This window comes from Coturnix japonica, chromosome 8 (genome assembly GCF_054131305.1).
Source record: "Coturnix japonica strain WE chromosome 8, WE-NBRP24, whole genome shotgun sequence".
Taxonomy (NCBI): Eukaryota; Metazoa; Chordata; class Aves; order Galliformes; family Phasianidae; genus Coturnix; species Coturnix japonica.
The window spans coordinates 10,856,042-10,882,541 of record NC_140670.1 but is presented as its reverse complement, the minus strand read 5'-3'; the positions used below and the strand labels follow the sequence as shown (position 1 = coordinate 10,882,541).

Here is a 26,500-nt window from a genome sequence, read left to right as displayed (position 1 = left end):
TCTCCCAGGCAGTAGAGATGTCCAGCTACAAGGAAAGCACCATTCCCAGCTGGGCAAGTTTGGGGAGGAGGCCATTTACAGCCATTTAAGGCACACTGAGACAATGCACAGAGCCCAAGCACTGTGTCCAGTCGTTCAGAGGCCAGCAGGAAAGAATCTCATGTCCTCCCTGTGCTTACACTGTCTCTTGGTTTTACCAGGCAACACCAACAGCATCTTCGCTCTGGACTACATCAGTGGAGCACTGACCCTGAATGGGCCACTGGACCGAGAGAACCCCTTCTACAGCTCTGGGTTCATCCTGACGGTGAAGGTGAGGTGCAGGAGACCCCATGGAGCAGGAGGGGAGGGCACCTAGATGGGGGTACAAACCCTGGCCTTGGGCCTTCTGGGGGCATCCACAGCTGTAAGCCAACATTCATTGACCAAAGAGGTTTGGTAACAGCCGCTGCAGGATGGTCTGAAATGCGGCTGCCCCCATGGAGCCATTTTTGGTGCTTTGCCTGGCCTCCAGCTAGATCCTCCTGCTGTTCTATCAGCCAAGGGAGCGATGCCAGAAGTTGCCTCGTCAAGAAAATGCACTGGAGCGTGGCTTGCAGCCCCACCTGAGCATGGCCCTTGGCGCCACTCACAGCCCTTTAATTAAAATCAATACCAAGCAGGGCAGCTGGTTGGAAACACATTTAAGAGTATAGATTCTGCTGGGCCAGGCTGGGGAAAAATCAGCATTGCAGGAAGGGTCATTGATTGAGAGGGCAGCAGCCTGCTTGCTTTAGAAAGTGCAGTGGGCACAGCTAGGAGCAAACAAGAAATTCCTCCTCCCCGTCTCAGGCGCAGGTCACACAGTGAGGCATTCTGCATGAGGGAGAGAACTGCATCTATGCCTAGTATCTATTGGTTTGGAGATCTATAGCTTAAACTAGGTAGATATTGAGAGAAGGGGGAAAAAATTATATGTGTTGTCTGTATTTAATAGAGTAAAAAATGTTAGTTTAGCCTTGGAAAGGTTTGTAAGCATGAAATCTTGCCCACTCTTGTGAGTGCACGATGCCAGGCTTCCAGTCATGTCATATTGCACAGTTGGATTTTATTTCCCCTCCCCACAAACTTCCCATCGTCCCCATATTGCTACCAGCCTGGCCTTATGATGTCCCTGCCTCTCCCACTCTCAGCTGGGTACTCCTGGCTGAGATCAGCCTGTTCTGCTGGGAGTGCAAAAGCAGTGAATAGCAACGAGAAGGGACGAGAGGAGGGACTGCTGGGAAAGGCAGTTTGCAAGCCTTGCAATAAAATCTGTGCTCTTTCCTTTGGGGAAAGCAAAATTAAAGTCATTCTTGAGACAGAGGTGCGATATGGAGTTATGACCCAGCTCTGTGTTCAGATGTTGCTGAAGCTATTTTAAGGTCTTAATCTTGCTTTCCCGAGTTGCCCTAGTTTTCTGTGCCTTCAGCAAAACTTCTGTGGCTAGCTTGCACCTCAGGAGAAGGCTGAGGAGAAAACAAGAGTGCTGTGCATCCTATTGCATCTTCCCTTAGTTTGAGGACTATGGGAAGGGAGTAGGGCTGCAATCACTGTGTTTGAAGCAGGAGTGGTGGAAGAGCTGGGTCAGTATCTTTGTGTGTTCACATCAGCTGCATGGGAAGATGCTCACGCAGGACCAAGTGGATCAGGCTGCCCAGAGATGCTGTGGTGTCACTGCCCATGGCAAGGGGTTGGAAATAGATGGTATTTCAGGTCCTTCCCAACCCAAACCTTTCTAAAAGTCTCCTTCATTGGTAAAGCAGAGGGAAGAAAAAACTGTGGGAGACTTACCAGGGTGTGCACACCTTTAGAAACCTTGGTCAGGTTCTGCAGCGCACACAAGATGAAGGATGAGGAAAGGTTCTTCCTTCCACCAAGTGTCTCAGGAACAGCCATTGACTTTGTTTTTTTCACTGTGGTCTCTGCCCAGTGGCTATTTCTGCCCTTTACAAACCATTCATTCTTTGGAAAGCGCAGATAGAATTGTAGAATGATTTAGGCTGGAAAAGCCCTTTGAGATCACTAAGTCCAACCATCAGCTTCACCTACCAAGTCCCATCACTAGCCCATGTCCCTTAGTGCCATGTCCACATGCCCCTTTTAATTTAAAAATTTAAATACCTCCAAGGATGGGGATTCCACCACCACCCCGAGCAGCCTGTCCCAAAGCCTACCCGCCCTCTCCATGAAGAAATTCCTCCTAATCTAATCTAAACCTCCCCTGGCACAACCTGAGGCTGTTTCTTTGTGTCTTACCATTTGTCACCTGAGAAAGGAGATGGGCTGCCCAGATGTTTTCTCCCCTCACAGGCCACCGAGCTGAATGATGACCGCACACCTTCCAATGCCACTGTCACCACCACCTTCAATATCCTGGTCATTGACGTCAATGACAACGCACCCGAGTTCAACAGCTCCGAGTACAGCGTGGCCATCCCTGAGCTGGCCCAGGTGGGCTTCGCACTGCCCCTCTTCATCCAGGTGCAGGACAAGGATGAGGTGAGCCAGCCCCTGCCATGCACAGATCACAGTGATTAACAGCATTCTTGGTAAAGCAGCATCCAGGTTGTTTGAGAGGAGGATGTGCAGGAGGATAAAGATCAGAGATGAGGTACATGGTTGTACCCTGGTACCTCTTTTTTGCAGCTTTTATTGCATTTCAGTCCCCGAAGCACAGACACAGGGTATGCTTTAATGCATTCAGGCCACTGAGAGCTAGAAAATAGGATTGTGCAGGATACTGATCCTTGCCTGCTACTGAGGGCTCCCCTCAGGCGTTGCAATGCTTCCTTTTGCCAGCTGTTTTTAGGAAAAGAGAATTTCTGTTGGGCTCCCAGGGGACCTCAGAGTCCCGATGGGACTTGTCCTGGCATTTCAGGTGAGCAGAGTGGTAGCAAAGAGGAATACAACATCTAACATCTCCACCTACTCCCTAAAATAAAATGAAATCCCGGTGGGTTGATTGAAATGTGCATCTTCTAAGAAGCGGTGAATTAGCATTTGTGGCTGGAAGGCAGCGGTGGCCTTTGCTGGTTGAAGTGATGGACATGCTCTGCTCCAGCCCCCAGTGGGATTTGGCAAACCCTGTAAACCACACAAAATCCTGTTTTTTCACAAAAAATGATTATGAAACACAGCTAACAACCCACTCGTGACATGATATCACCCCTTGGGAGTCTTGAGCTCAGCCTGAAGAGGGGCAGACGAACTATTAGGCAGATAAAAATACATTTTTTTCTTGAAAATGTCAATTACTAATAAAGATGATATGGATATAACAGATGCTGAGGATAGTTTGGGAACAGAGCCACTGTTGCGCTTTCTGAGAGATGTCAGCAGATCCATGCTTGAAAGGCATTGTAATGCTCCTGTTTATGTCACAAGAATGAAGGATCTGTCATCATTCCTTGTTAAAAGCTCATTTTACTGGAGTCACTCCCATTCCAGGACTCACTCCAGCCTCTCAGCCTGGTTAATTTTAAAATGAGAGAATAAAAAATAGCCTTACATTCCTGATAGGGTGAGCAAAAAATAGCCTCATTCTTTTGGCTCCTGGTGCACGCCTTAGACTTATTGTGATTTTCCTGAATGAATTTGGTGAGATTTTTGAAACTGCTGAGAGAGGATCTCTTGTACAGATGAGCTTTTACTCCACAGACCCATTGAGACCATCACATTAGCGTGGCTTGCTTCTGACTACAGCATCATTTACACTGGTAAGAGGCACAGGAGAGTTCACCATATCTCATAGGGTTGGCAATGAGGTGTCATACAGGTCTTGTCCTTTAAATGCTCTGTGTGGGCTGCAGGCTTTTAAACATGAAGGTGTTTTGTAACCAGGGCCACGTGGCCTTCTTGAACTGTGGGGTTTGAGTCTGTCTTTCTTCTTGTGTACCGTACACCAGGTTAATGATTGCTGTTTGCAAAGGTTAGATTAACCAATTCAGCAAAGCACTTCAGCGGGTATTTATACCGCACACAAGACAGTGCTTGAAAGTGTGTGCTTGATTTTCTCTTCTCATTGGAGTGCCCTTCTGCAGTGAAGCTGAGCTTAGCATCTCAGCATACACATGGTGCCCCAAGGCAAAGCCTGTTCCTCCCAGTCCATTCCTGGGAAGCTCCCAGCTTGCTAGAGGAGTAGGGAAAGGCAGTATTAAAAAAAATGGGGGGGGGGGGGGGGACAGACTCTGTAGAAGGATCTGTTGTGACAGGACAAGGGACAAGGGGAAATGGTTTCAAACTAAAAGAGGGGAGATCTAGACTAGGTATAAGGAAGAAGTTTTTTACAGTAAGGGTAGGGAGGCACTGGCACAGGCTGCCCAGAGAGGCGGTGATGCCCTATCCCTGCAGACACCCCTGGTGAGGCTGGACAGATCTCTGAGCTCCTGATGGAGCTGTAGGTGTGTCCTGTTCATTTCAAGGGGAGTTGGACCAGATGGCCTTTAAAGGTCCCTTCCAGCTCTTAGGATTCTACGATGCCCAGACACAGATGCTTACTGCAACCACGTGGCAGTCAACCCAGCTTGCCCATCTGTAGTGCAAATGCTAAGTTGTGGCTTGAACTAGTGACCGAGCACCTGGTGGGAAGGCAGGGCCAACCCAGGGGAGCTCAGGTGCATGCAATGCTCCTGATTGGGAGGGTTGGAACCAGGATCCACCCCTTCCCAGACCTCATGTAAGGACTGGCAGTGAAGGGGAGTGTTACTCATCTGGGGATCCCTGCCTCCCTGGGGATATTGCAGGCCTTCTGAAGGTAAGCAGTTTCTTTCTCTTATTTCTGCACCTGCTGCTACCACATCTAAGCTACCACATCTAAGCGGAAGCTTGCTTTCTGTAGCCTCAGACCTTGCTACTCTGCTATGTTGTTGCACTTTCTGTCATGTTACATCATCTAACCCAGAAAAGATAAGGAGGAAGAAATCTGTCTCTGTTGTACTGCAGTTCCAGCACGTGCCCCATGTGATGTGTTTTCCTTCTGAAGGAGCAATTAGGAGAAGCCATAGGGGTGATGACATCCCTTCCCCCAGGCTTGGTTGCTCTCTTCTCAGAGGTCATACTTTGCTCAGTGTTGGCTTGAGCAGGGCAGCAGAAGGAGGGCTGGGTTTTTTGTTGTTTTATTTCACTTCTGCTATTTTTTTTTTTATTATTATTATTCCTTGTGGTTCATAAAAAAACACTTTAATGCAGGAGAAAGCAGTGCACAGGTTTTGCTTGGTTCTGGAGCCAGCCTTCTGTGAACCAAGAAAAAAGCATTAACCTCTCTGCAACTGAGTTTCTCTCTCTGCCAGACAGGGAGCAAACCACTTGAATCCTTTTCCAAAGTCATTTGAGAGCTCTTTATAAAAATCTGTGCAAGTCTCCCAGCGTTTATGCTGAGCCTGTGTTGAAAGGGACACTACAGAAGACGTGTGTCTATTCATATGAATGCATTGGATTTTCCTCTTGCCTGTGTTGTGATAGACCAGCAGGAATGAATAAATCCTACGGGTGAGACAGAAGGCTAACAGCCTGGATTGCCCATTGTTGCTGGAAAACATGCTGAATACTTTGAATCTGCCCAGCTGCCATCAGGTCTTCTATAAGCATGTATTGCCCAGGGCATGCCCTGTTGTATCTTCCTTTACCCATGGAAAGGATCTGACCAGGCTCAGCACTGCCAGCATCACTGCAAGGTCCATGGAAGTATATTAAGAGAAGCAGCACACCAGAGAAACCAGCTTCTCTACCATGGCTTTCACTTGATTTTCCTTGCCACGGTCGAATGAAGAGGAAGAAAAGGGCAGAGACCGTATAGAGCACAAGTATGATGGGTTGACATTTGAAAATAATTCTTAAAATTCCCCAAAAATAAGCATATTAAGGAAGGTAGATGGGAAATGCATGAAAAGGAAAAAATATACATATATATCCACGCGATGGGAATACGCAGTACTTGGTGCATAAAGCTGCATCAGGGAGTTGCATGCGGATATGGTACGTGCCCATGCGTGTGCAGGTGCAATATATGAATCATCCCAAGCATATATATGCATATAACAGCCACGCACACTATAAATATGATCTACGCAGCCAGGAATTGTAGGGGGGAATTGACGGCGCTCGAGTATTCTCTCCCAAAAGTGCCAGCTGCCAGTCGGGCTGAATTAGATTTCACAGGGGTTTCTGCAATACATGGAATTCACCAGCAAATTACCCTTAAAGAGGGAAAATCAATCATTTGGAGCAGAGATAAGCTGGAGGCGAGGCAGCTTCGGATTGATCCCGTCTGTGCAGGCGTGTGTGGAATTCGGGAGATAACCTGAGGACGGAGCAGCTCCTGGCGAGCAGGCAGGAAAAGCTGCTTGGGACAGACAGACAGATGCAGGGAAAGGGATGGGAAGGTATTGGGATGGTGTGAGGTGGGGAAAGTTTTGCTCTGGGCATCCTGAGGTGTGCAGGGAACATGATGTTGCTTGTGGCCAGCAAGCCTTTGGCTGGGCTTTTGGTACTGGGAGACTGGTGGGTGCTAGGAGCGAGCAGAGGGAGGCTATCCAGAGTGCTGGAGTGAAATGCCTCAGAGTGGGTGGAGAGAAACACCCTCTTTATGTTTTCAAAGGCAAGATTAAGCGTTACTTGTCCCTGCCTAGCTAGAATCCAGGCACGAGGTAGCCAAGCCATACAAAGAGGCACTAATTGCATTTTATTTGAAGAATTTCTCTTTTTTCCTTCTTATTTTCTACCTCATCCACCCCTGCTGAACTCTTAGCACTTTTCTTTCTTTGCAAACTTGCCAGAATGAGAGATATTAAGCACTCCTCAGATTTCTGCCCTTGTGGAAGGTGGCTGCAAGGCAAACTGAAGTGATACCGCTGCAGAAACACAAGCTTTCTGTTCTGGGAACACCACCTGAGCTAGGGCAGCGTTTCTGCATTCTCTTATGTCCATAAGAGGGGCAGTGCATGCATGTATTTGGGGCAGATCAGCCCCCCAAAAGCCAGGTATTGACATCAGGTTGATGCCTACATCACAGCAGCAGGAATGTGACTATTACACGCTCTGAGAAGCAAGTACAGGGGGAACAAAGTGATAATTATGCACAACAGCGGCTACAATTGTCTTTAGCTGAATTGGCGTTAGATTTCTATCTAATGCTGGGTGCAGCCACGGAGAGGTAAAGTGGGGGAAAGGAACATCAGTGTCTGATGCTGTGTGACGGAGCATCCTATGCCGCATCTGAGCATCCTGTGCCTCTGTTGCCATGAGCCCTGCAGGACCTTTGCCTGCTTGGGACAGCAGTGCTTATTTTGCTCTTTGCAGGCATCTTGGCCCCGTTGTTCTCTCTGGGTGGCGGGGAGGAAGGGGGTGAGGGATTTGAGAAGCGTGCGGGAAAAATCTCCGGAGCGGGGCACCAGTGGCGGCATGGGCTGAGCCAGCCCCTTCTGCTGGGCAGCTGATAACAATTTGAATATTCAGATTTGCTTTCAGCCATCCGCAGGGGGCTTGCAGGCTCCAGGAACCGGGAGCAAGAAAAGCAGCATGGGGCCCAAAACCAAAAAAAGTAAATAGTGGAATAAATGTATAAGCGGCACCTGGCAGCAGCCTTCCTAACAGGCAGGCGTTTTCCCCTTCCCTGGAGCTCACATGGGGAGACTGAGGCACTTGAGTGTCTGGTAATTAGGGACAGCGGTATCTGGAGCCTGATCTCCCTCTCCAGCCGGCATTAATCCACACAGCTCCCTCCCTGCAAATACTTGGATTTCTTTTGATGTTTCAACTTTTATCTTGTGCCTCCAACAAACTCTCTCCTTGCTGGATTCCAAGCAAATCCCTCGCACCTCACTGTCACCAGAATGTGCTTTTGCATGGGGACCCTGAGAGAGGCAGGGGACGTGTGGAGTAGATGCAGTGCACCTTGCACAGGGTGCTGGGGGGATGCTGCCCTGATGAGGGAAGAAGGGCCAGCAGGGATGTTGCACGTGCCAGCAGCTCTCAGTGGTCATGCTCAGCTAGTTTTTGCTATTAGTGCCCCTTCGTGCATTTAATTGCTGCCTTTTTCTGCTAGGAGGGAGGTCACTCAAGGAAAATTGGCAATTCGGCTACAGCGGTTCCTAGATTCGCTCTGTAGGGCCAACCACTGGGAAGGGGTGGTGTGCCCATAAGGGATCCTGCAGTGTCTTGGGCATGCTCTGCCAGTGGGGCAGTGGGAAAGGGGTGCCTGGGTCCCAACTGGGGCTGGAGGGGCGGGCAGTTGTGCTGTGACATACCAGAGTGGGATGCTGCGTGGTACCTAGGTCTCAAAATGCTAAAAGGGATTTCCCTTCCAGCTCTGCCCTGCACGGATTTATCCCAGGGATGTGTTTCATTCACATACACAGGGGTCTTCTGTGAAAGCACATAAAGAGAAGACTTGCGGAATTTACACACTCTGCACGTCCAGCAAGCATCTTAAAACCCAGCTGAATTCTTAAGGCTGGTGCTGAGTTGTGCAAACAATTAACCAGCCTTCCTCTTTCAACTACCAGGGCCCCAACAGTGTGTTTGAGGTCTACCTGGTGGGCAACAACTCCAACCACTTCATCATCTCACCCACCTCCATCCAAGGGAAGGCGGACATCCGCGTCCGCGTGGCTGTGCCACTCGACTTTGAAACCATCCCCCGCTACGAGTTCTCGGTAAGGGAGCAGGAGGGGCAGGACAGTGGGGCACAGAATGTGGAGGTCAGGAGGAGGGAGTAGTTTTCTGCATGGAAAAAAAAATGGTAAGAGAAAAGAGTGGAATTCACAGAAGCTCCAGTTAAGAGGAGAGGTGATAGCCTCAAGTTGTGCCACAGGAGGTTCAGGTTGGAAACAGCGGTGGTGCATTGGCACAGGCTACCTGGGGAGGTGGGAGAGTCACCATCTCTGGAGGTGTTTGGCATTGAGGGATGTGGGCATCTGGGGGTGGGCTGAGGGGGTTTTTCCAACATGAATGATTCTGTGATTCTACAGTTCTAACACTCAGTTCTCCCCATGCAGCTCTTTGCAAATGAGAGCATCCCAGAGCACGTTGGCTTTGCACGTGTGAAGATCAGCCTCATCAATGAGAACGATAATCGTCCAGTCTTCAGCAAGGCCCTCTACAATGTCAGCCTTCCGGAGAACGCCACCGTGGGTACCACCGTGCTGCAGGTCCATGTGAGTAGAAGCATCCCTGCTGCAAGTCCTTCATGTGGCAAGGAAATTGAGGTCCGCTGTGTTGAGGGTGGAAAAAGAGGCAAAGAGCTGCATGGGTTGGGTTGGTTGAAGATGTGGAGGAGGAGATAGAATCATTAAGGTTGGAAAAGACCGCTAAGATCATTTAGTCCAACCATCAAACCCTTAGAGATGCTGTTCTTTCTCTGGGATAGGAAATATCCCCTATGAGGTAGCACCAGTGCGATGCGTTGGGTGCATTGCTGCTGCTGTTCTATAGTCACAGCTCCTGCATGCCACCCTGAGAAGAAAAGCCCTGACAAAAGGGCTCAGTGTGTAAGTGTGTTTACTCTACAAACAGATGGTGTGAAACTGCACAGAGCCCCCGAGCTGTTCCCATCTGACAGTTATTAATATTTCAAGCAGATGTTTAGCTAGTTGGGCCGTCAGGCACTGAACAATGAGGCTGTTACTGCCGCTCCTCTTTCCCCAACTTCCAGCTCTGCCAGCATTTCGGAGCACACGCAGAACCGCCCGGAGTCGAATCCTCTGTGATAAATCAGAATGGATGCAATTAGTGCTGAAACCCAGCTTGCCCTCCCAGCTGATCCCAAACTTCTCTCAGCCCTCCTGCTGTGGGATGCTTGGCTTTCCTGCAGGCTTCCCAAAATGTCCCACAAGCTGTAGGCATGCTGGGCAGGATGATGCTGCCACTGAAAGCCTGTTTGCTAACTATGAAATTCCTTCTTTCATTTTTGTTTTTTCTTTCCTTTATGCTTGCTTGGTGTGGTATTTACCCACAGGGTTAGGCATTGGGAATTGCCCCTTTGTGCAGTGCAGGTCTGGTACCCAGCTGCAAATGGAAAAGGGAGGGAGAAAAAAGGCAGAAGCAGACTTCATTTGCAGTGACAAATGGGCATTTGTCTCTGCAGCATTTCAGCTCGTAGTGCTGCTGACAGCAGAGAAACATTGCCTGCTACACGTGTAAATCAGCTGTAAAACAACGCGACATGCAGGCACAGGGTCAGCTCTGTGTCCCTGCAGGTCCTCTGGCACAACCCTGCCCCTTCCCCATGTTATGCAGCCCTGTCCGCCCTCTAAGACTCTGTTGGCCCGCTCTCCATTCTCCGTTCCGCATCTTTTCCTCTCCCTGCCCATCCATCCATCCGTCCATCTGTTCAGTCCCATCCAGGAGATGCATTTATCATACAGATGCAGTGAGCTTCTTGCTTGTAGGAGAACATCTGGAATGGCCCCCCATCCCTCAGGGGTAGGGACAGGGTGCTGGGAGAGCTCCCTGAGCCTCTTCCCTTTAAAACTCTGTCCCAGATACCAGCAGATATTGAAATATTATTCTTTTTTTCTTTTTTTTTTTTCTGAAACAACTGGCCATGAAACCTTTTAATAACGTAACTGAAAAGGTCAGAGAAAGAATTTCACACTTCTTGAGCAAGCAGGCAGACGGTATATAACTTCATGCCCTCCAGGAACAAGAGGCACTGAGAGCATATGCTGCACCCTGAACTAACTGGGGTGCGCAACCTTCCCTGGCCAAGCACTGCCAGCAGCTGGTGGTGGCTCCTGATACAAGGGAGTGGGCTGGTGGCTCTGAGGCAGGCAGGGTGTCCTTCTGATGCTGCACTGGGGCTGGAGATGACCTGTGTGGGGCTCTTCTGGGTGATGGGGAGGGGCTGGCACCAGGTGGAACATTCAGCTGGCAATGTTTTGGGGTGCAGGAGGCTGTGGAAATGGGGTCTGCTTAGGGACCCCATGGCTCCAGTGAGAGGAGTGGGAGCTCAACATCCCCTTTGGTCTTATGAGTGTGCAGGCATGTGTTGTATGATCGGCTGCTGTTCTGTTTGCTGGAACTGGAGGGCTGGGGAAGGGGACAGAAACCCTGTGGGGGGCAGGAGGTCTCCTTAAGCTTCTCATATCCTACAGATCTGTAGCATACAGTCCTCCTGGAAAGCTCTGATAACCAAAATCATTAAAGCCGAAACAAACAGCGAGCCATTCATTCCTTAGCCATGGCAGTGCCTCTGATTTGCCTCGAATGGCGTGGAGAAAAGCAATTCTCCAGGGAGACATGGGAAGCATTCCTACCCCCATACCCTGCTTTGCTCCTTTGCCCCAGGGATGTGCTGCAGCCCCCCTAGAGCATCCCTACAGCCTGCAGAGCTTGACCCCTCTTCTCCTACAGAAACATGGTAGCAAAACCTTGTTAGTAAGAGCCTAATGAAGTAAATGTGTTAATTAACCTTCCATTACTCTCCTCATTAAAGCAACCTTTAATTTGCTTGGCAAAGTTTCTCTCCTTCACCACCCAGCTGTCAGTTTGCTGCTGCTGCTTCGATCTCTCTTTGGCTTCGCATTGGGGATGGGAAAATCGATCCCACCCTGCTTTTCTTCCCCTTCTTTCCATCCAGCCGTGAACGCCAGTCGACATGAAAGTAATAGTGTGGTTTTCCCACCCTGGGCATCAATATGCACCTATTTAACATGCAAATCGCCTTCTCAATCAGCATCGAGCCTGCCCCGTGCTGCTTCCATCCTCTGAGCTATGGAGGTGGGTTGGGATGGTCCCATTCTGGGGCAGCACCAGCACTGCAAAGCCTTTGGGGCAGGCCTGGTGATAGGTAGGATCTGTTGGCTCATGGTGAGAACCTTGGGCAGTGCTTGGATGGCTTTGGTGAGGATTGGAGGTGATAAAGAGAGGCAGTGTCAGCCCCATCCTTCTCTGTTAGCATCCCAATCAATCCCGTTGTTCTTCAGTCCCGTGTTCTCTTGCTCCAGCTGTGCTTAAACAGAGCAAAATCATGTCCAATTTCCCTGCTGCTTGAAAGAAAATTGAATCCTTTATCTGTGAGAAGAGAGGAAAGCTGCAAATATGCCAAACAATAAATAGTTAAATAATCAAAGCAGGTGATTCCAAATTGCCTGGAAAGTTAAACGTGAGCAGCTTTTCTTCTTTGCTCCTGCCCCTTTTTTGTTGTAAACCTGCTCACACTCCTTGTTCCTTTCAAATATTCTCCTCGATTCAGCTCTGTAAATACAGGGCAGGGAGGAGGGGGTTTCCAGGTAGCAGCGTGATTGACGGATCTGAAGCCCTCGTCTTTCTGTCAGGGCCCAGTGCTCTCTGGCTGTGTTTATCTCTTTAATCTAAATATCAATCCGTAAGACTGAAATGGGGTGGAATAGGAATCATGACAGCTGAGGAGAGAGACACTTATTGCAGCTCTTGCAGCCGCGCTGCGGCCTGATGGAGCTGTCAGGATAAATGCACGGCTTCAAAGTGCAGAGGTGGCAAAAACTGAAACTCAGCCCCAAATGGGGACAGTCACAGCAGTAAAACAGCTCTGCGTCCCATGGTGATGTATGTGCACGGGCTGTCCAGGGAGATGGGGGAGTCTGTGTCCCTGGAGGTATTCCAGAGCCTTGGAGATGTGGCACTGAGGGATGTAGGCAATGGACATGTGGGGTTGGGCTGGGTGACTTGAGAAAGCCTTTCCAGCCTTCTGATTCTATGTTTCTATGGGACACTTGAGGAACATCTGTATGCTGCATGATAGAGGCTAGAATGGTGTCCTTCTGGATGTCTTTTTGGAGTTCAGCCCGTGGTTCCTGGACCACATTCTTCACGCTGACCGAAGGTCATCTCCTTGCAATCCCTTTGCCTCTTGGGGAAATGTTCTTGACTTGCTGCCCCTGGCTGAACTGCAAAATTTACTCCCTATGTGGGTTTGCTTTGCTCGTGGAGCAATCGTGCAGTCAATGTGGGGGTGACTTCCACCCCTCCCTTGTGCCCATCAGCTCTGGGTGAGATGGGGCTGCATGTGCTCTTGGGGACATTTCAGAGAGCAATGGGTATTTATGTTTCTTGTGTTGGACTTTGACCTTAATTCCTTCCATTCTGCTGGGCTGTAAAATTCATTAGAGACCTAACAGCAAAGCGATTGAGATGTCAGCCAGGCAATTGCGCGGTTATTTAATCTATCAGATGTGCGGCTTGCCATTTAGGTGGACAACAGGAGAATATGAAATCAATACGCTTCATTAGCGGAAGACTCGTTCCTGGTTCCATTGCGCGCAACCTGCCACTGTGCTGGGCTTGGTGCCACTTTGTGATGGGACGGGGGCACAAAACATGGTGCTAAGCTCCTTGCCCAATGTCTGTTTCCACCTGAGATGCCATAGGGTTTCACCTTGACCCGTGTCCCCCGGCCACTTGATGACGGCCACCCAGGCAAGTGTTAACCTGGCTGACAAGGTGCTGCTGCTGTTAGAAAACACAATCAGTGAGCTGGGAGGAGAGGTGGGAAGGTTCTGCTGTTCGCAGGGGGGTTGATTGGCTATTTTTCTCCCCCTGGAGCCCTCTGGGGTCGTTAGCATCGATTGAAGCCCTGCTCGGGGCAGCTGGGCATCTCCCTCTCCTCTCCCTGGCCCTAATCACAGCTGCGGTGCAGCAATGCTGCCTGATTGCTGCCTCCCACCGGGCCAGAGAAACAACGGCTGCCAGAGCAGCCTCCACTTGGGAAAGTTGTGCATTAAGTAGGTTTTCCACTAGTTCTCTCTGTCTATCTTTGCAGCCTGGTGGTTACTTCTCATGGAAACTCTCTGCGTTATCTGTCTCTCCTCCCCATCCCAAATCACATCATAGTGCGGGACATGCCAGAGCGTGGTTTCTCTTCCCTTTTTCTCTGGAAAATCAGGATCTGACAGTTGCTTTGAAGAAGGGTTGCTTGTTCTTTAGCAAGTGGTTTTGGAATTAGGCATGTGGATGTGCCGTGCTGGTCCCTGTCCCTGTGCCAGGAGGCAAGAAGCATGGCCGGTCACTCGCTGCCCTGACAGCTTTCTGATGTCAGGTAATTGCTTTCCTGCTACGACTCTTTTAAGCAGCAAGCTCCTGGCCAAAGCAATTTGTTCCCCATCAATTTTTATTTCCCGGATCCTGGGCGCAGGGTAGGGGGGAAACAAAAGCATAACCCACTATAGCAGCCCGACCGTACCCATCTCATCCTGCTGCCATCCCAGTGCAAATCCACACCAGAGCTGGGAGGGGGGTGCTGCTTCCAGGTGCTCGTCTCTCAGGCAGGTTTTGGCTGACCACGATGTTTTTGGGGTGGAAACCCAAATAGTTACACGTGGCTTTTGTCTCTGAGCGTGTCCCCCAGTCTTCCTGCAGAGCTGCTGCAAGCAGAGTTAATCTCGAGCAGTTTAAGGAGTCGTTCAGTGGGGCTCGGTGGATGATGAATGTCGAAAGCATTACAAGCAAAGCGCCGGGGCTCCGTGGAGCTGTTTAAAAATGAATTCTCCCATGTAAATTTCTGCTCCATCAATCCTTATGACATGTCAAACATTGCTATTGTTTCCCGAACAAATTGCACGACATGCCCTTTCCTGCAGATCCGTGCAGGAGAGCAGAACCGCTTGCCTGGGAGGTGGGAAGGAGGCCGGTGGGGTAAAAGGAAGATGTGGGAATTCTTGCGTGCGGGATAGAGAGCAGTGCTTGGGGCTGGTGGGCTGTGTGACAATGCAGAGCAGCATCCCTGCAGCTCGAGGAATGAATGGATTCCTCGGGTTAGCCCAGCTGCCTCTTCCCAGGACTCTCCCTGAATTTTGCCACCTAAATGTGTTTTGGAGAAGAGCACCACACTGGTGACAGCTCACAAATGCACAGCTACAGACCTGTGCTTCCATCCTGCCCTTTGCAGGCTCCAGTGGGCAAATCCCCTCTTAATATTCTGGGCAGGAGGCGAGCAGCCGCAAAAGCCGTGTGATGGCTGCTTGAGGTGGAGCCCCGGGAAACTTCCAGCCAGATACTTCTCCTCCTCCCTCTCTTTCTCCTTCTCCCTGTCTGCAGCTGGGGACTGATCCACTGGAAACACTGGACATTGGCATTGTGGCATTGGGATCAGCCCCACGAAGCCATCAGGTCTTCAGCTCTTGCACCACACAGCTCCGTGCTGACCTTCTCTTCACCTTCTTCCTTCCCTATATTTTTTTAGCCCGGCAGCAGAAAATTACACTTTCCCGGCGTTGTCTGTCACTGCAATAAGCACTTACAAGTGCAATCGCACGGGGCCAAATGAAAGGAATTAGTTTTACCCATGCTTTGTGGCACTGGCAGGTTCCCTGTAAATCATTATCTCATCACCACCAATCCAGGTGCATGGAAAATGCCTTTCTCGTCCCAAGTGTTTAGGGATTAATGGGTCCTAGGTTACAGGAGCAAAGATGATCTCTGGGAAAAAAGACATCCTCTGGTCTCAGGTAGGGTGGCTTTGGGCTGATTTGCTTGGTTTTGCTGAGTGCAGTGTGCATAAAAATTAGATCACACCTTAGCTGTGAAGAAGAAATTCAGCAAAATGGGTAGGGCTGGAAGGATGGCTCCATCAGGGCATGCTTTGGCTGAGGCAAAGCACCATGGATTTACTAGCTGAGAAGCTTTTTGGGGGAAAATGAAGGAATTCAGGAAAATTTTCACACCAGTGGCATGAAAGGTATGGGGACACAGGTGAGGCAGTGGGTGTGCTCAAACTCCTGCTCTGCTGGCAGTGGTACCCAAGGCCATCAGTAAATCAGGAGGGTTTCAGGAGTGAGTTGTGCTCTGTTCCAGTCCTAAAATACAGCCTCCTGATGGTATCTGGACATAAAATGTATCTCTGACCCTGCTTCTCAGAGTCTGGTTGGAGTCTAAGTAGTCCAGACAGGACTCAATTTAGAAAATATACTGGGGGGGGAAAAAAAAAAAGAAAGATATAGTTTTGTACTCTTATTCCACTTCCTTCATCTAAATACAAAGTTTTCTGGTCATTTTTTCTTGCCTCCATTCATGCATATTTTATATATTCATTAGAGAAAAGACTTTAAAACATACATAAATCTTGCCTCACTCTTCTGGAGCTGACAAACAGTGCCTTGCATACCTTGCCTCAAGGCAAAGCCTTCCAGTGGCAAAGCCTTGCAGGATTTAGGCTTCCTGGGTCATCCTTCTTTTCCTGTGCCTATTTTGTGGCCTTATGATTAGGATTTCTCTGCTGGGCTTTCCAATGTGGAAATGGAGCTGCTCGCAGCGGACAGCTCTCTTCTTCTCTGTTCTCTTTAAAATCTCATCTGCCTTGAATTGCTGTATTTCATGTACTCTTCCCACGTCAGCTCAGCATGGTGGTGAAAGGCAGCAGGCATAACATTTTGGGGAATGGCACTGAGTAGTGTTGCTAGAGGGATGCTATCTACAGCAGGTGGCCAGTCAGAAATTCCCCCTAAAATGGGGCAAGCTCTAACAGTCCAAGTCCAGATTTATTGAGTATTCAACAGCAGTGAACAATGTAAGCAGGAAGGAGTGTATAAAAGGGAGGGAAGAAGAGGCTGAGTCTCACCTGTCTGCTCTAGAGGGCTGTTGGAGGCAGTGCCTTCTGTGGGTGCTCCTGGAGGATGCAGGGGCTGGGCTGAGCAGCCACCAGCCTGTCCTAAAGCCACCTGGGAAAGTACGAACCTTCCTGAGGTGTGAATGTAAATTAAGCTCTCTGTGAGTTGTGATGGGTTCACTGGTGCGTGCAATTCCCATAAGTAGCTTCATTTGTTAACTAACTTTTGATTTTATTTTATTTTTCAGGCAACTGACAATGATGTTGGCAGCTATGGGGAAGTCAGTTATTTCTTCAGTGATGACCCTGATCGGTAAGGGTGGTGAGCCACTGGGTGCTTCTCCAAAATTTGGGCACGAAAATCTCACTATCTCCAGCACGTGGTCACTGAGGTTTTCACCCCTTTCCTGTCCCTCCCCAGTTTCTCACTGGACAAGGACACGGGTGTGATCTTGCTGATGGCCCGACTGGACTTCGAAACCATGCAGCGCTACACGCTGACCGTCATTGCACGGGACGGTGGCGGTGAGGAGACAGCAGGGCGCATCAGAATCAACGTCCTGGATGTCAATGACAACGTGCCCACCTTCCAGAAGGAGGCATACCTGGGGGCACTGCGAGAGAACGAGCCCTCTGTCACCCAGGTGGTCCGGCTCCGGGTGAGCAACCAAGCGGGGCAAGGTTCCCCATTCAGCATCACTCCCTTCATGGCCAGTGCAGCACCTGTGTTCACCTTTCTCTTCTGTCTCTGTAGGCTTCTGATGAGGACTCCCCCCCAAACAACCAGATCACCTACAGCATTGTGCAGGCGTCTGCCTTCCGCGAGTACTTTGACATCACAGTGTCAGAAGGGTACGGAGGTAAGTGCTGCAGTTGAGAGAGACTACAAGAGGACAGTAGGTTGAGTGGGGACAGTAGGATGTCCCTCAGCTGTCCCATTTTGTGCTGAGCCCCCCACCTTGCACCCTTCCAGTGATAAGCGTGAACCATCCCCTCGACTACGAGCAGGTGGACAATGGGGTCATCTACCTGACCGTGATGGCCAAGGACGCCGGTAACCCACCGCTCAACAGCACCGTCCCTGTCACTATTGAGGTGTTTGTAAGTACAACACAAACACAATGGTGGGGACAGGGGACAGTTGGAGCTGGGGCATCCCCTCAGCCCCCATTAGGCAGTGTGAACACACCTGCCTTTTACGATAGAAAGAAAATAAGAAGGAAGTGTTTGACAATGGCACTTCAGGAAGAAAGAGACATGAAAAAGCAGAACAAGAGCTAGTGGGGAGGGAGGCAATTTTTTTTCCTCCTTTGCTTGTTGGTTTTTAATAAAGAAGTCAAACTCGCCTTGTAGATCTCCCATTAGGGGACAATACACTTTGTAGAGGGAGCCGACGAGTCAGAACTAATAGCGCGCAGCACTGAGATCCAGGGAAATATCACTGCTAATAAGCTGCTGCTGCGTTCACTGCCGCTGCCATCCTCACTGGGGCAATGAGCCGGCAACAGGAAGCATGAAAAGGGTAGGGGTCTGCAGGAATCTGTAAAGCTGATGGAGCGCACGGGGTCTTGTTGGGCACTTCTCCCCCACCACTGGCTTTGCCCTGTGACAGTCCCCTCGTGCTCTGTGAGGATGGATGCAGTTTCCACATTGCCCTCGGAGAAGGCACAGGGAAAGCCGAGTGAAGCTCCGGCTGATTACAGACCACCTGCTTCCCGAAATGGGAGCAGAGGATGGCAATTCAATTACGGTGCAATGGGCGTCACTGGCACGTGAAATTGCCTCAGATATCTGGTTTGGTGGCAGCAGGAGCAGCTGAGCCTACTGGCCCATCAGCAGCCTCCATGAAGAAAACATCTCTGGAACAGCCCCAGGAAAGTGGCAGGAGTGTTTTAATGTCCTGGTGGCTCCACCCTTCCCTTTCTGAGCTGTTGGATTTGGTGTTCAGACCCCCTCCACACCTTAACCCTAATCCCACCTTCCTTACACTTGCTGCCTTGAGCTGGCCTTGTGATACAAGTGCTGATATCTGCCCTGTACCTCCTCACTCACAGTGCCTTTCTCCCAGCCAGCCTCTTGCCATTCTTTTTTCTGTAGGATGAGAATGATAACCCTCCCACCTTCAGCAAGCCTTCCTACGTGATAACCGTCATGGAGGACATCATGGCAGGTATGAAGCACACCTTCTCCAGCCTTTCAGGCAGGCCCAGGGGGTCCCACAGTCACCCTGGGGATCCCACAGCTACCCTGGGGTACACAACTGTTTACTGGGGAGGCAAGGAGCCAATGAGCAGTGGAGCAGGTGCCTCCTCCAGCCCTTATTTCTGCCCCCGCAAGGTGCTACCGTGCTGTTCCTCAATGCCACAGACCTGGACCGGTCCAGGGAGTACGGACAGGAGTCGATCATCTACTCCCTGGAGGGCTCCTCTCATTTTCGAATCAACGCTCGCTCAGGTGAGCCTCCATCCACACACTCGCTCTTTTCCATTCAATATACTCCCATTTTCCCCCAGTTTTCTTCCCTATTGTTTTTCCCCTTTCACTCTTCCCTCTTCCTTCTCAAGCAGCTGCTTAGGGGGAACAGAATATGAGAGAGTCACCAAATTTCAGTCACCAAGATTGGTCACTGTGAATCTTTTGGGAGAGGCCCCAGCAGAAGGTCCCAGAGGAAGTGATGCTTGAGGAAAGGCTGGCAGTTTGGCTGCAAGGGTTTATTTTAGCTCAGGAGATGCTGTCTGCCCTTCCTCGCTGACATCTTTTTGGTTCATTAAGGGCAGGAATGCTGACAAAGCTGCAAATGCTGCAGTTTGGACCTCCTCTTATCCATATGGCACCTGCAGGAAAAGAGGCACATGGGTGTTTGGAATGGGGAAAAGGGATGATAGTGTAACCTGAGGTGGTGGATAGCTATCTGTGCCAATGCTATCTGTGAGACATCCAAACTCTCTGTACCTGTCTTGTGAGGTTGTGCTGTTCTGGGTGCAAGTCTGTGGGCAGAAGACATCCATCATTACGACATCTGCACGCTTAAACCACTTTTCCTGTGATTAATTTTTTCAGTACAGGGATTAGTTGGTGCTGTGAGAGTTTGGAGTCAGACATATTTTAAGAAGACCTTTAGCCTTACAAATTTTCCTTGCTTAGATTAGTTTTTCCCCTCCAGTTCTTGCATGGATGAGCTCTTCCCATGGCATGCCAGCCCCTCCTTATATATAGCAAGTCACACCTTACAGCTCAGGCACTGAGTAAGGCAGTTTGGGGAGTTCAGAGGACCAAAGCAGCATGTGGCCTCCAGAAGGGTGGGAGAGCATGGTTATTTCTTACAGTTTCCCCTTCCAGGAAACCCCATCCATCCATGTGAAGCTGGATCAGTCTCCATTTTAAAGTAACTCTGTTTTCACCAGTATCCCAAGCTGATGGTAAGGTGTTAAGTCACCACCTCCCTCATCTCTCTCATCCTTTCTGTGCAGGAGAAATCACGACGACATCCTTGCTGGACCGGGAGGCCAAATCTGAATACATCCTCATTGTTAGAGCAGTGGATGGGGGTGTGGGTCACCATCAGAAGACAGGCATTGCCATGGTAAGCATGACCCTGTGTTTGGAGGGCACATGGAACACACAGTGGTGTCTGCCCATCACCCCAGGCTGCCTCCCACTGCACAATGACTCTTCAGAGTGGGTGGACCTGGAAATCAGGCTCCCTTTCCTAGCAAGCCATTTGTCACAGAGCCACTTGACCTTCCTGTGCTTTGTGTGTCCATCCCTTGGCGCGGGCACAGCAGCAGGTACCCATTCCTCCCACAGCATGGCTCCCTTTGTTAGTGCTTCTCAAGAAAACGCTTGGTCGGAGAGCTTGCAGGAGCACTTAGCTGTTCCTGATGACTGCTATTCACACACTGCCTGCATCAAGGGTTTCCAACTGCTTTTTGATTCTTGGGCTCCTTGGAAGGTTCTAGCGGAGGTGCAGGTAAATTGAATCCTCCTGGCAATGGCTTTGCCTCGCCCCTTGCTGGCATGCCATCATTTGAAACCTTTTCATGGAAGTCTTCGGAAATATGAGGCCAGAAGCCGAGGATCCATCTCTGGTAGCTTAATGTTGGTTGGAAGGTTTAATTGCCTTTGGGTCCTCTCTCTCCTGGGGTGCTCTGTTGGGCTGTGGAAGAGATGTCCCATGCAACAGCTAAGTACTGTGGTAGTGCCAAAGAGTTCCCCAGATAACTGTCATTGGTACTGAGGTCCATTGGACAGTGTGGGAACCAGGAAGGCTGTAACTAGAGGTTACACAGCTTGCGGAGTGCTGGGCTCCCATTTGGGGCTACAGATGAGATGATGTTCTGTCAGTAGCTTCACTGAAAGGCAAAAAATAAAAATAAAAATAAAAAAGGGGGTTTCTGCAACACAGATTGCAATTAGGACAAAAAAAATCCACCCTGCTCCAAACACAGACTTGCCAGCAGCTGAGCCTGATTTCTCTTGCAGGTAAACATCACACTGCTGGACATCAATGACAACTACCCCACCTGGAAGGATGCACCCTACTACATCAACCTGGTGGAAATGACCCCCCCGAATTCAGATGTCACCACGGTACGTGTGCAGAAAGGCAGCTTCAGGCAGCCTCCTCCCACCCGCCCAGACTTCCTCTCCTATGCTTGCAGTAAGCCTTACAGAAGTTGGTTCAAAAGGTTCCTCCTTGCTGCCCATCCCGTGTGCTCCTCCTCTCCACTGGGATCCTTCATTGTTTTTGCAATTGTGTGGGTTTTGGCCAAGTTCTCCTTTTCTTAGCCTCGCTTGCGACCTCCTTCAAGGACCTCTCTGAAAGACATTGATTTACAGCCTTTCAAATCCCGCTGGTGAAATAAAAGAGAAGGAGAGCAAGAGGCTTGCACTCCATCACACTGGGAGAAAAATGACGGGCATGAAACAGAAAATAAATGAGGGGAAAGTGAGGAGAATCCACAAAACTGTTTAACAGGGAAGGCTGCAAGAGAAGGCTGGTGCAGGCAGGAAGAAAGGTCTAGCTGGAGAGCAGAAGGTAGCAAGGTTTGCAATGGTGACGCACAGCCCCCATCCCTACTTTAGAAGACCTGTGGGTCCCACTGTGCTTCTTCCACACTTCTTCAAAGAGTGGCAGGTAGCTTCTGTAGGAGCTGAGAAGTCCTCTTGTATCGCCATCCAAATTAGTTGCTGGGAAGATAATTGCTGTGTGACCCATAGGGTGGAAATTCAGCTGGGACAGAAGGAGCTAGGGAAGACACAAGTGTAATGAAGTTGTTCTGGGCTTTGTGTATATGTAAATGCCCCCATGTCATTAAAAACATCGCAGGAAGCACCAAGTGTCCAGGGAAGGAGAACATCACCAGTGAAGGCTCAGCCACTGTATTAGACAGCAGTGAATCTCCACCTGGGATACTCTGTTTTAACTCCCATCTCTCAGCTCCATTTGTTGACATTTCAGGTGGTGGCTGTAGACCCGGACCTGGGGGAGAACGGCACGGTGGTGTACAGCATCCGCCCCCCCAACAAGTTCTACACCCTCAACAGCACCACTGGCAAGATCCGCACCTCCGGCGTCCAGCTGGACCGTGAGAACCCCAACCCACAGGAGGCTGAGCTGATGCGGAGGATCGTGGTGTCGGTCACTGACTGTAAGCTGGTGTCATGGGAGGGCATCAGCTTTTAATGCAGGGAGTGGAGCCAGCTGGACTTTGACACCTGGCACTTGAGCCTGAGGCATGCTGCAGGCCCACCACCTTACTGGGCACAAGCTTCCTCTTCTGTAGGCTGGAGGAAGACAGCAGTACTGCTGCTCAGTATATGCAATGAGAAAATGCATAAGCTTTTTAGGTCTATTGTGGAGTCTAGGGATGCTTTTGGAGCTGAGGCTGTGGAGCTGATAGGGCTGGCAAGATCCCATGGCTGTAGGTCTCCATCAGTAGCTAGGGAAGCCAGCTGAGCAGGTGAGGGAGAAAGAGCTGGTCAAGTGATTATGTCTTTTGGTGTTTTTAGTTTGTTTGTTTGTTTTTCCTGGAAGCACATTTAGCCTTAACTCTGCCCCTTCCCGTGTTTGCATCATAATGCCCCATCCAAGCTGCCATAAGGAAAGGGATAAGGACAGATGTACGCTGCTGCTGTCTTCAGCCACATGCACAGACAGACCCTGCATACTTCCAGGGAGAGTTTTCTTTGCTTGGGGACCACGCATTCTCCTGGGGGCCCATAGGCATTAACCTTGCCCCCATCCTGTCCCTGCAGGCGGGCGGCCACCCCTGCGAGCCACCAGCAGTGCCACAGTGTTCGTCAACCTGCTGGATCTGAACGACAATGATCCCACCTTCCAAAACTTGCCTTTTGTCGCTGAGATATCTGAGGGTCTTCCTGCCGGTACCTCTGTCTTCCAGGTGAGCTTATCCTACCAGTGCTGGAAAATAGCATTTCTACAATGAATAGAGATGCCCATGGGAACCTGTGTTGCCTTCACACAGCATGAAGAATAACTCGAAGCTCTGTTGTTTCAACCTGAGGTTTCTGGGAACAGAACTTGGGTTTTTTGTCACTCAGGAGATGATTGGGGTCACCGCGCTCACCCTTCCCTCCTTCCTCTCCCCACCAGGTGCTGGCCATCGACCTGGATGAGGGCCCCAATGGGTGGGTGACGTATCGCATGCAGGTGGGGATGCCCCGTATGGACTTCATCATCAACAGCACCAGCGGGCTCATCGTCTCTACTACTGTGCTGGACCGGGAGAGGATTGCTGAGTACTACCTGCGTGTGGTCGCCAGCGATGCTGGCACACCCTCCAAGAGCTCCACCAGCACCCTCACTGTTAAAGGTGAGTGCATCAGGTCCCCTCCAGTCTCCAAATGTCTAAATTTCCATAGGCAGCAAGGGATGCTACAGGGTGCTTGGAATAGCCAGGGGAATCTTGGGGAGATGGGCAGCAGAAGGAGGGCAGCCCTGGGGGCACTCAGCTCCATTCTCTATTGCAGTGCTGGATGTGAATGATGAGAGCCCCACCTTCTTCCCAGCCGTCTACAACGTGTCATTGCCCGAGAACGTGGCCCGGGACTTTAAAGTGGTCCGGCTCAACTGTACAGATGCTGACGTGGGACTGAATGCTGAGCTCAGCTACTTCATCACAGGTACAGCTGCTGACCCCATCTCACTCAGCTGGGGAGCTTTCCACCGTGATGATGTTTTTCCAGACTGCCTTGCAGGGAGATCTGGGTGTCTTTTTCCAAGGATGCTTTCCGCTCTGGCCATCAGCATAGGGAGCAGGTACACCTTCTGGGAAAGGTACAGCTTTTGGGACACCACGCAACGTGATGAGAGAGAGATTATTTTAGTCTCACCTGCACATCGGTGCTGCCTATCCCAAAACTTGTGCAGTATCGCCCTCTGCTGCACGGCCCTGCTCTGGCTCACCTCTTGGCTCCCACTGACTGGGATTTGGGAACCCTTGGTCCTAAATACCCCACTGCCATTAAATCCACGAGGTGCAGCATCTGCATAATCTATTTCAGGGCATCCCGTAGCACCACATGCCCAGGGGCTGCATCCGATCTCTGTTGATTTTTACCCTTGGAACTGCGCCAGTGACAATGACATTCCAGTCCTTGTCCTTTGCTGCAGGTGGGAACCAGGATGGCAAATTCAGCGTCGGCTTCAGAGATGGGGTAGTCAGGACGGTTGTGAGCCTGGACAGGGAGACAGTGGCATCATATACACTGATCCTGGAAGCTATCGGTGAGAGCTGCTCCCCTTTTCCATAATAGCTTCGAGCTGCCTGTGTTTGATTTGAGCATCCCACAGCTGCTTTTGTGGACAACCACTTCACCCCTTGTCTGGTCAAGGACAAGGACTTTCCCTTCCCTATCTGTCCCAGCACTGCATTGTTGCTCCCATAGTGCTGGGCTTCAGCTCAGTGGCTGCCAATTCATCCCAAGCCACCTGGCATAGGCAGAGGAGTGGGCACCAAATACATCTTGTCCATCATCCCTAGAGCTTTAAAATGATGTGCCTGCCTGCAGAAGGCTTGGGTGTCCCTCCCGAGCTGGAAAAAAAGGTGGTGTGCTCAGAAATCTTGGGATCACAGCACTGCACATGCCACGTTGATGCAGAAGGGATGCTGCCCCGTGTTTACCCCCCACCTCCAGCTGTACCCTGTGTGAAGAGCCAGGGGTGGCCCCATCACTTCCTTCTCTCCAACAGACAATGGCCCCACTGGGAACCGCCGCACTGGAACTGCCACTGTCTATGTCACTGTCCTGGATGTCAATGATAACCGGCCCATCTTCCTTCAGAGCAGCTATGAAGCCAGTGTACCTGAGGACATCCCAGCCGCCAGCAGCATCGTGCAGGCACGTGGCTCCTCATCACAAGTCTGTTCCCTGTGAATGTGTGGTGAGAGTGTCAGGGAGAAGACAACAAGGACAGGGAGCCTCATAGGACTAAAAGAAGGAATTCACTCCACTTATTAATGGGATGAGAGAAGCCCCTGTGCTTGTGAGGCCCCTTCGCAGGCTGTCTCCCAGAAGGAACCAAGGGCAGGTATTTCCAGGATTGGATTGGAAGGGATCTCAAAGCCCATCCAGCCTCAGCTCCTGCCACGGGATGGTTGCCACCCACAAGATCAGGGCCCCATCTATTATCTTGGGCACTTCCAGGGATGGGGCACCCACAGCTCTGAGCAGCAGTGCTAGTGCACTCACCACCCTCTGAGTTGGTTCTGAGAGAGCTGTGGTTCTGCTTGTGCAGCCCCCATCTCGGGGTAGGAAGGTTTGGGTTATCAGCAGACAGGTCAAATGTGCAAAAAAAAAGGGGGGTTCCAAAGGCAGTAGCTAAATGTTTTTAATTTCTGATTGGAAACTTTGAGGTAGAGATGAGCAGGGTAGAAAGCAAGATGTTGTGTCAGAGGAGGCAAGTGTTGCTCACTGGCTGTGATGCAGGATGAAACCATGGCCAGCAAATGGCACGAGAGCTGTGGGGCCCAGAAGCTGAGAGCTGCACCCTAGGCTTGTGCATTAGGGGCCATGGTGGTACCCATTGCCCCGGGTACCCTGATAGCCCCAGCCGTCCCCAGGAAGCCCTTGCTGAATCAGGGTGACCAAAGCGACCCTCATTCTGGCATTTGCTAAGCACACACAGTTTGACTTGGTGACCTGAGGTTCATTAGGGTAATTTCTTCAGGGATTTTTTCACTCACCTGAGGGTGGCTCCAATCCCTCTGGGGAAGTGTATCCTTGGGTAGAGAGCTGCACTGTCGCATGAGGACACAAGAGGGGACCGTTGTGCTAGGTTTCCCTAGGAGCTCAGTGTCACTGGCACAGTGCATAGTAGCCGATGGCTGCTCTGCTCTGTTGGCCACCCAGTGCACTGGAAGAAGCAAACCCCTTATTTGGGCACTCAGCCTGTGATGCAGATTTGATGAGGGCAGGGTAACCCCCCTTTGCCTGACAGCTGGGCAGGGTGGGAGGATCTGTAAGCTTTACCTCTGCTTTTCTTTCCTCGCAAAGGTGAAAGCCACGGATGCAGACGAGGGGGTGAATGGGAGAGTGTGGTACAGGATCGTTAAGGGTAAGCCCAGGCGCATAGGGGCACTCCACAGGCCGGCACCACCTGCATGACCACTCTGCCTTCCTCTCTCCCAGGGAATGAGCACAACAACTTTCGGATCAACCCCAGCACTGGGCTGGTGATGCGTGGCGTGCGGCCCCTGGATCGCGAGCAGAACTCCTCTCACGTCCTGGAAGTGGAAGCCTACAACACAGAGCATGGCCCTATGAGGAGCTCCGTGAGGGTACGTGCCCAGCATGAGGCAGCTTGTAATGATGCTGTATCAGTCAGCAGTAATTTCCAACCCTCGCTGAGCAGAGGCAGGCGTGCAGGAAGCCCGAGAGACCTGGAAACACTGACGGAAAGTCTCTGTGGGTGGAGAAGAAGAGGGTTTGGGTTTTTGT

At 50.6% G+C, this 26,500-nt stretch overlaps 1 protein-coding gene across 1 annotated transcript in view; it reads left to right on the top strand.

Moving 5' to 3' along the window:
- CDH23 (cadherin related 23) overlaps positions 1-26,500 on the top strand; it is a 124,576-nt gene that overhangs the window by 68,286 nt on the left and 29,790 nt on the right. The window contains exons 10-29 of the mRNA XM_085554125.1: positions 201-313; positions 2,332-2,520; positions 8,523-8,672; positions 9,015-9,173; positions 16,786-16,850; positions 16,959-17,196; positions 17,292-17,397; positions 17,511-17,638; positions 18,635-18,707; positions 18,875-18,991; positions 20,008-20,120; positions 21,020-21,127; positions 21,999-22,188; positions 22,796-22,941; positions 23,154-23,373; positions 23,531-23,683; positions 24,174-24,287; positions 24,753-24,901; positions 26,057-26,117; positions 26,192-26,340. Coding sequence (XP_085410251.1) covers positions 201-313; positions 2,332-2,520; positions 8,523-8,672; positions 9,015-9,173; positions 16,786-16,850; positions 16,959-17,196; positions 17,292-17,397; positions 17,511-17,638; positions 18,635-18,707; positions 18,875-18,991; positions 20,008-20,120; positions 21,020-21,127; positions 21,999-22,188; positions 22,796-22,941; positions 23,154-23,373; positions 23,531-23,683; positions 24,174-24,287; positions 24,753-24,901; positions 26,057-26,117; positions 26,192-26,340 — 2,741 coding nt within the window. The remainder of the gene's footprint in view (positions 1-200; positions 314-2,331; positions 2,521-8,522; positions 8,673-9,014; positions 9,174-16,785; positions 16,851-16,958; positions 17,197-17,291; positions 17,398-17,510; positions 17,639-18,634; positions 18,708-18,874; positions 18,992-20,007; positions 20,121-21,019; positions 21,128-21,998; positions 22,189-22,795; positions 22,942-23,153; positions 23,374-23,530; positions 23,684-24,173; positions 24,288-24,752; positions 24,902-26,056; positions 26,118-26,191; positions 26,341-26,500) is intronic.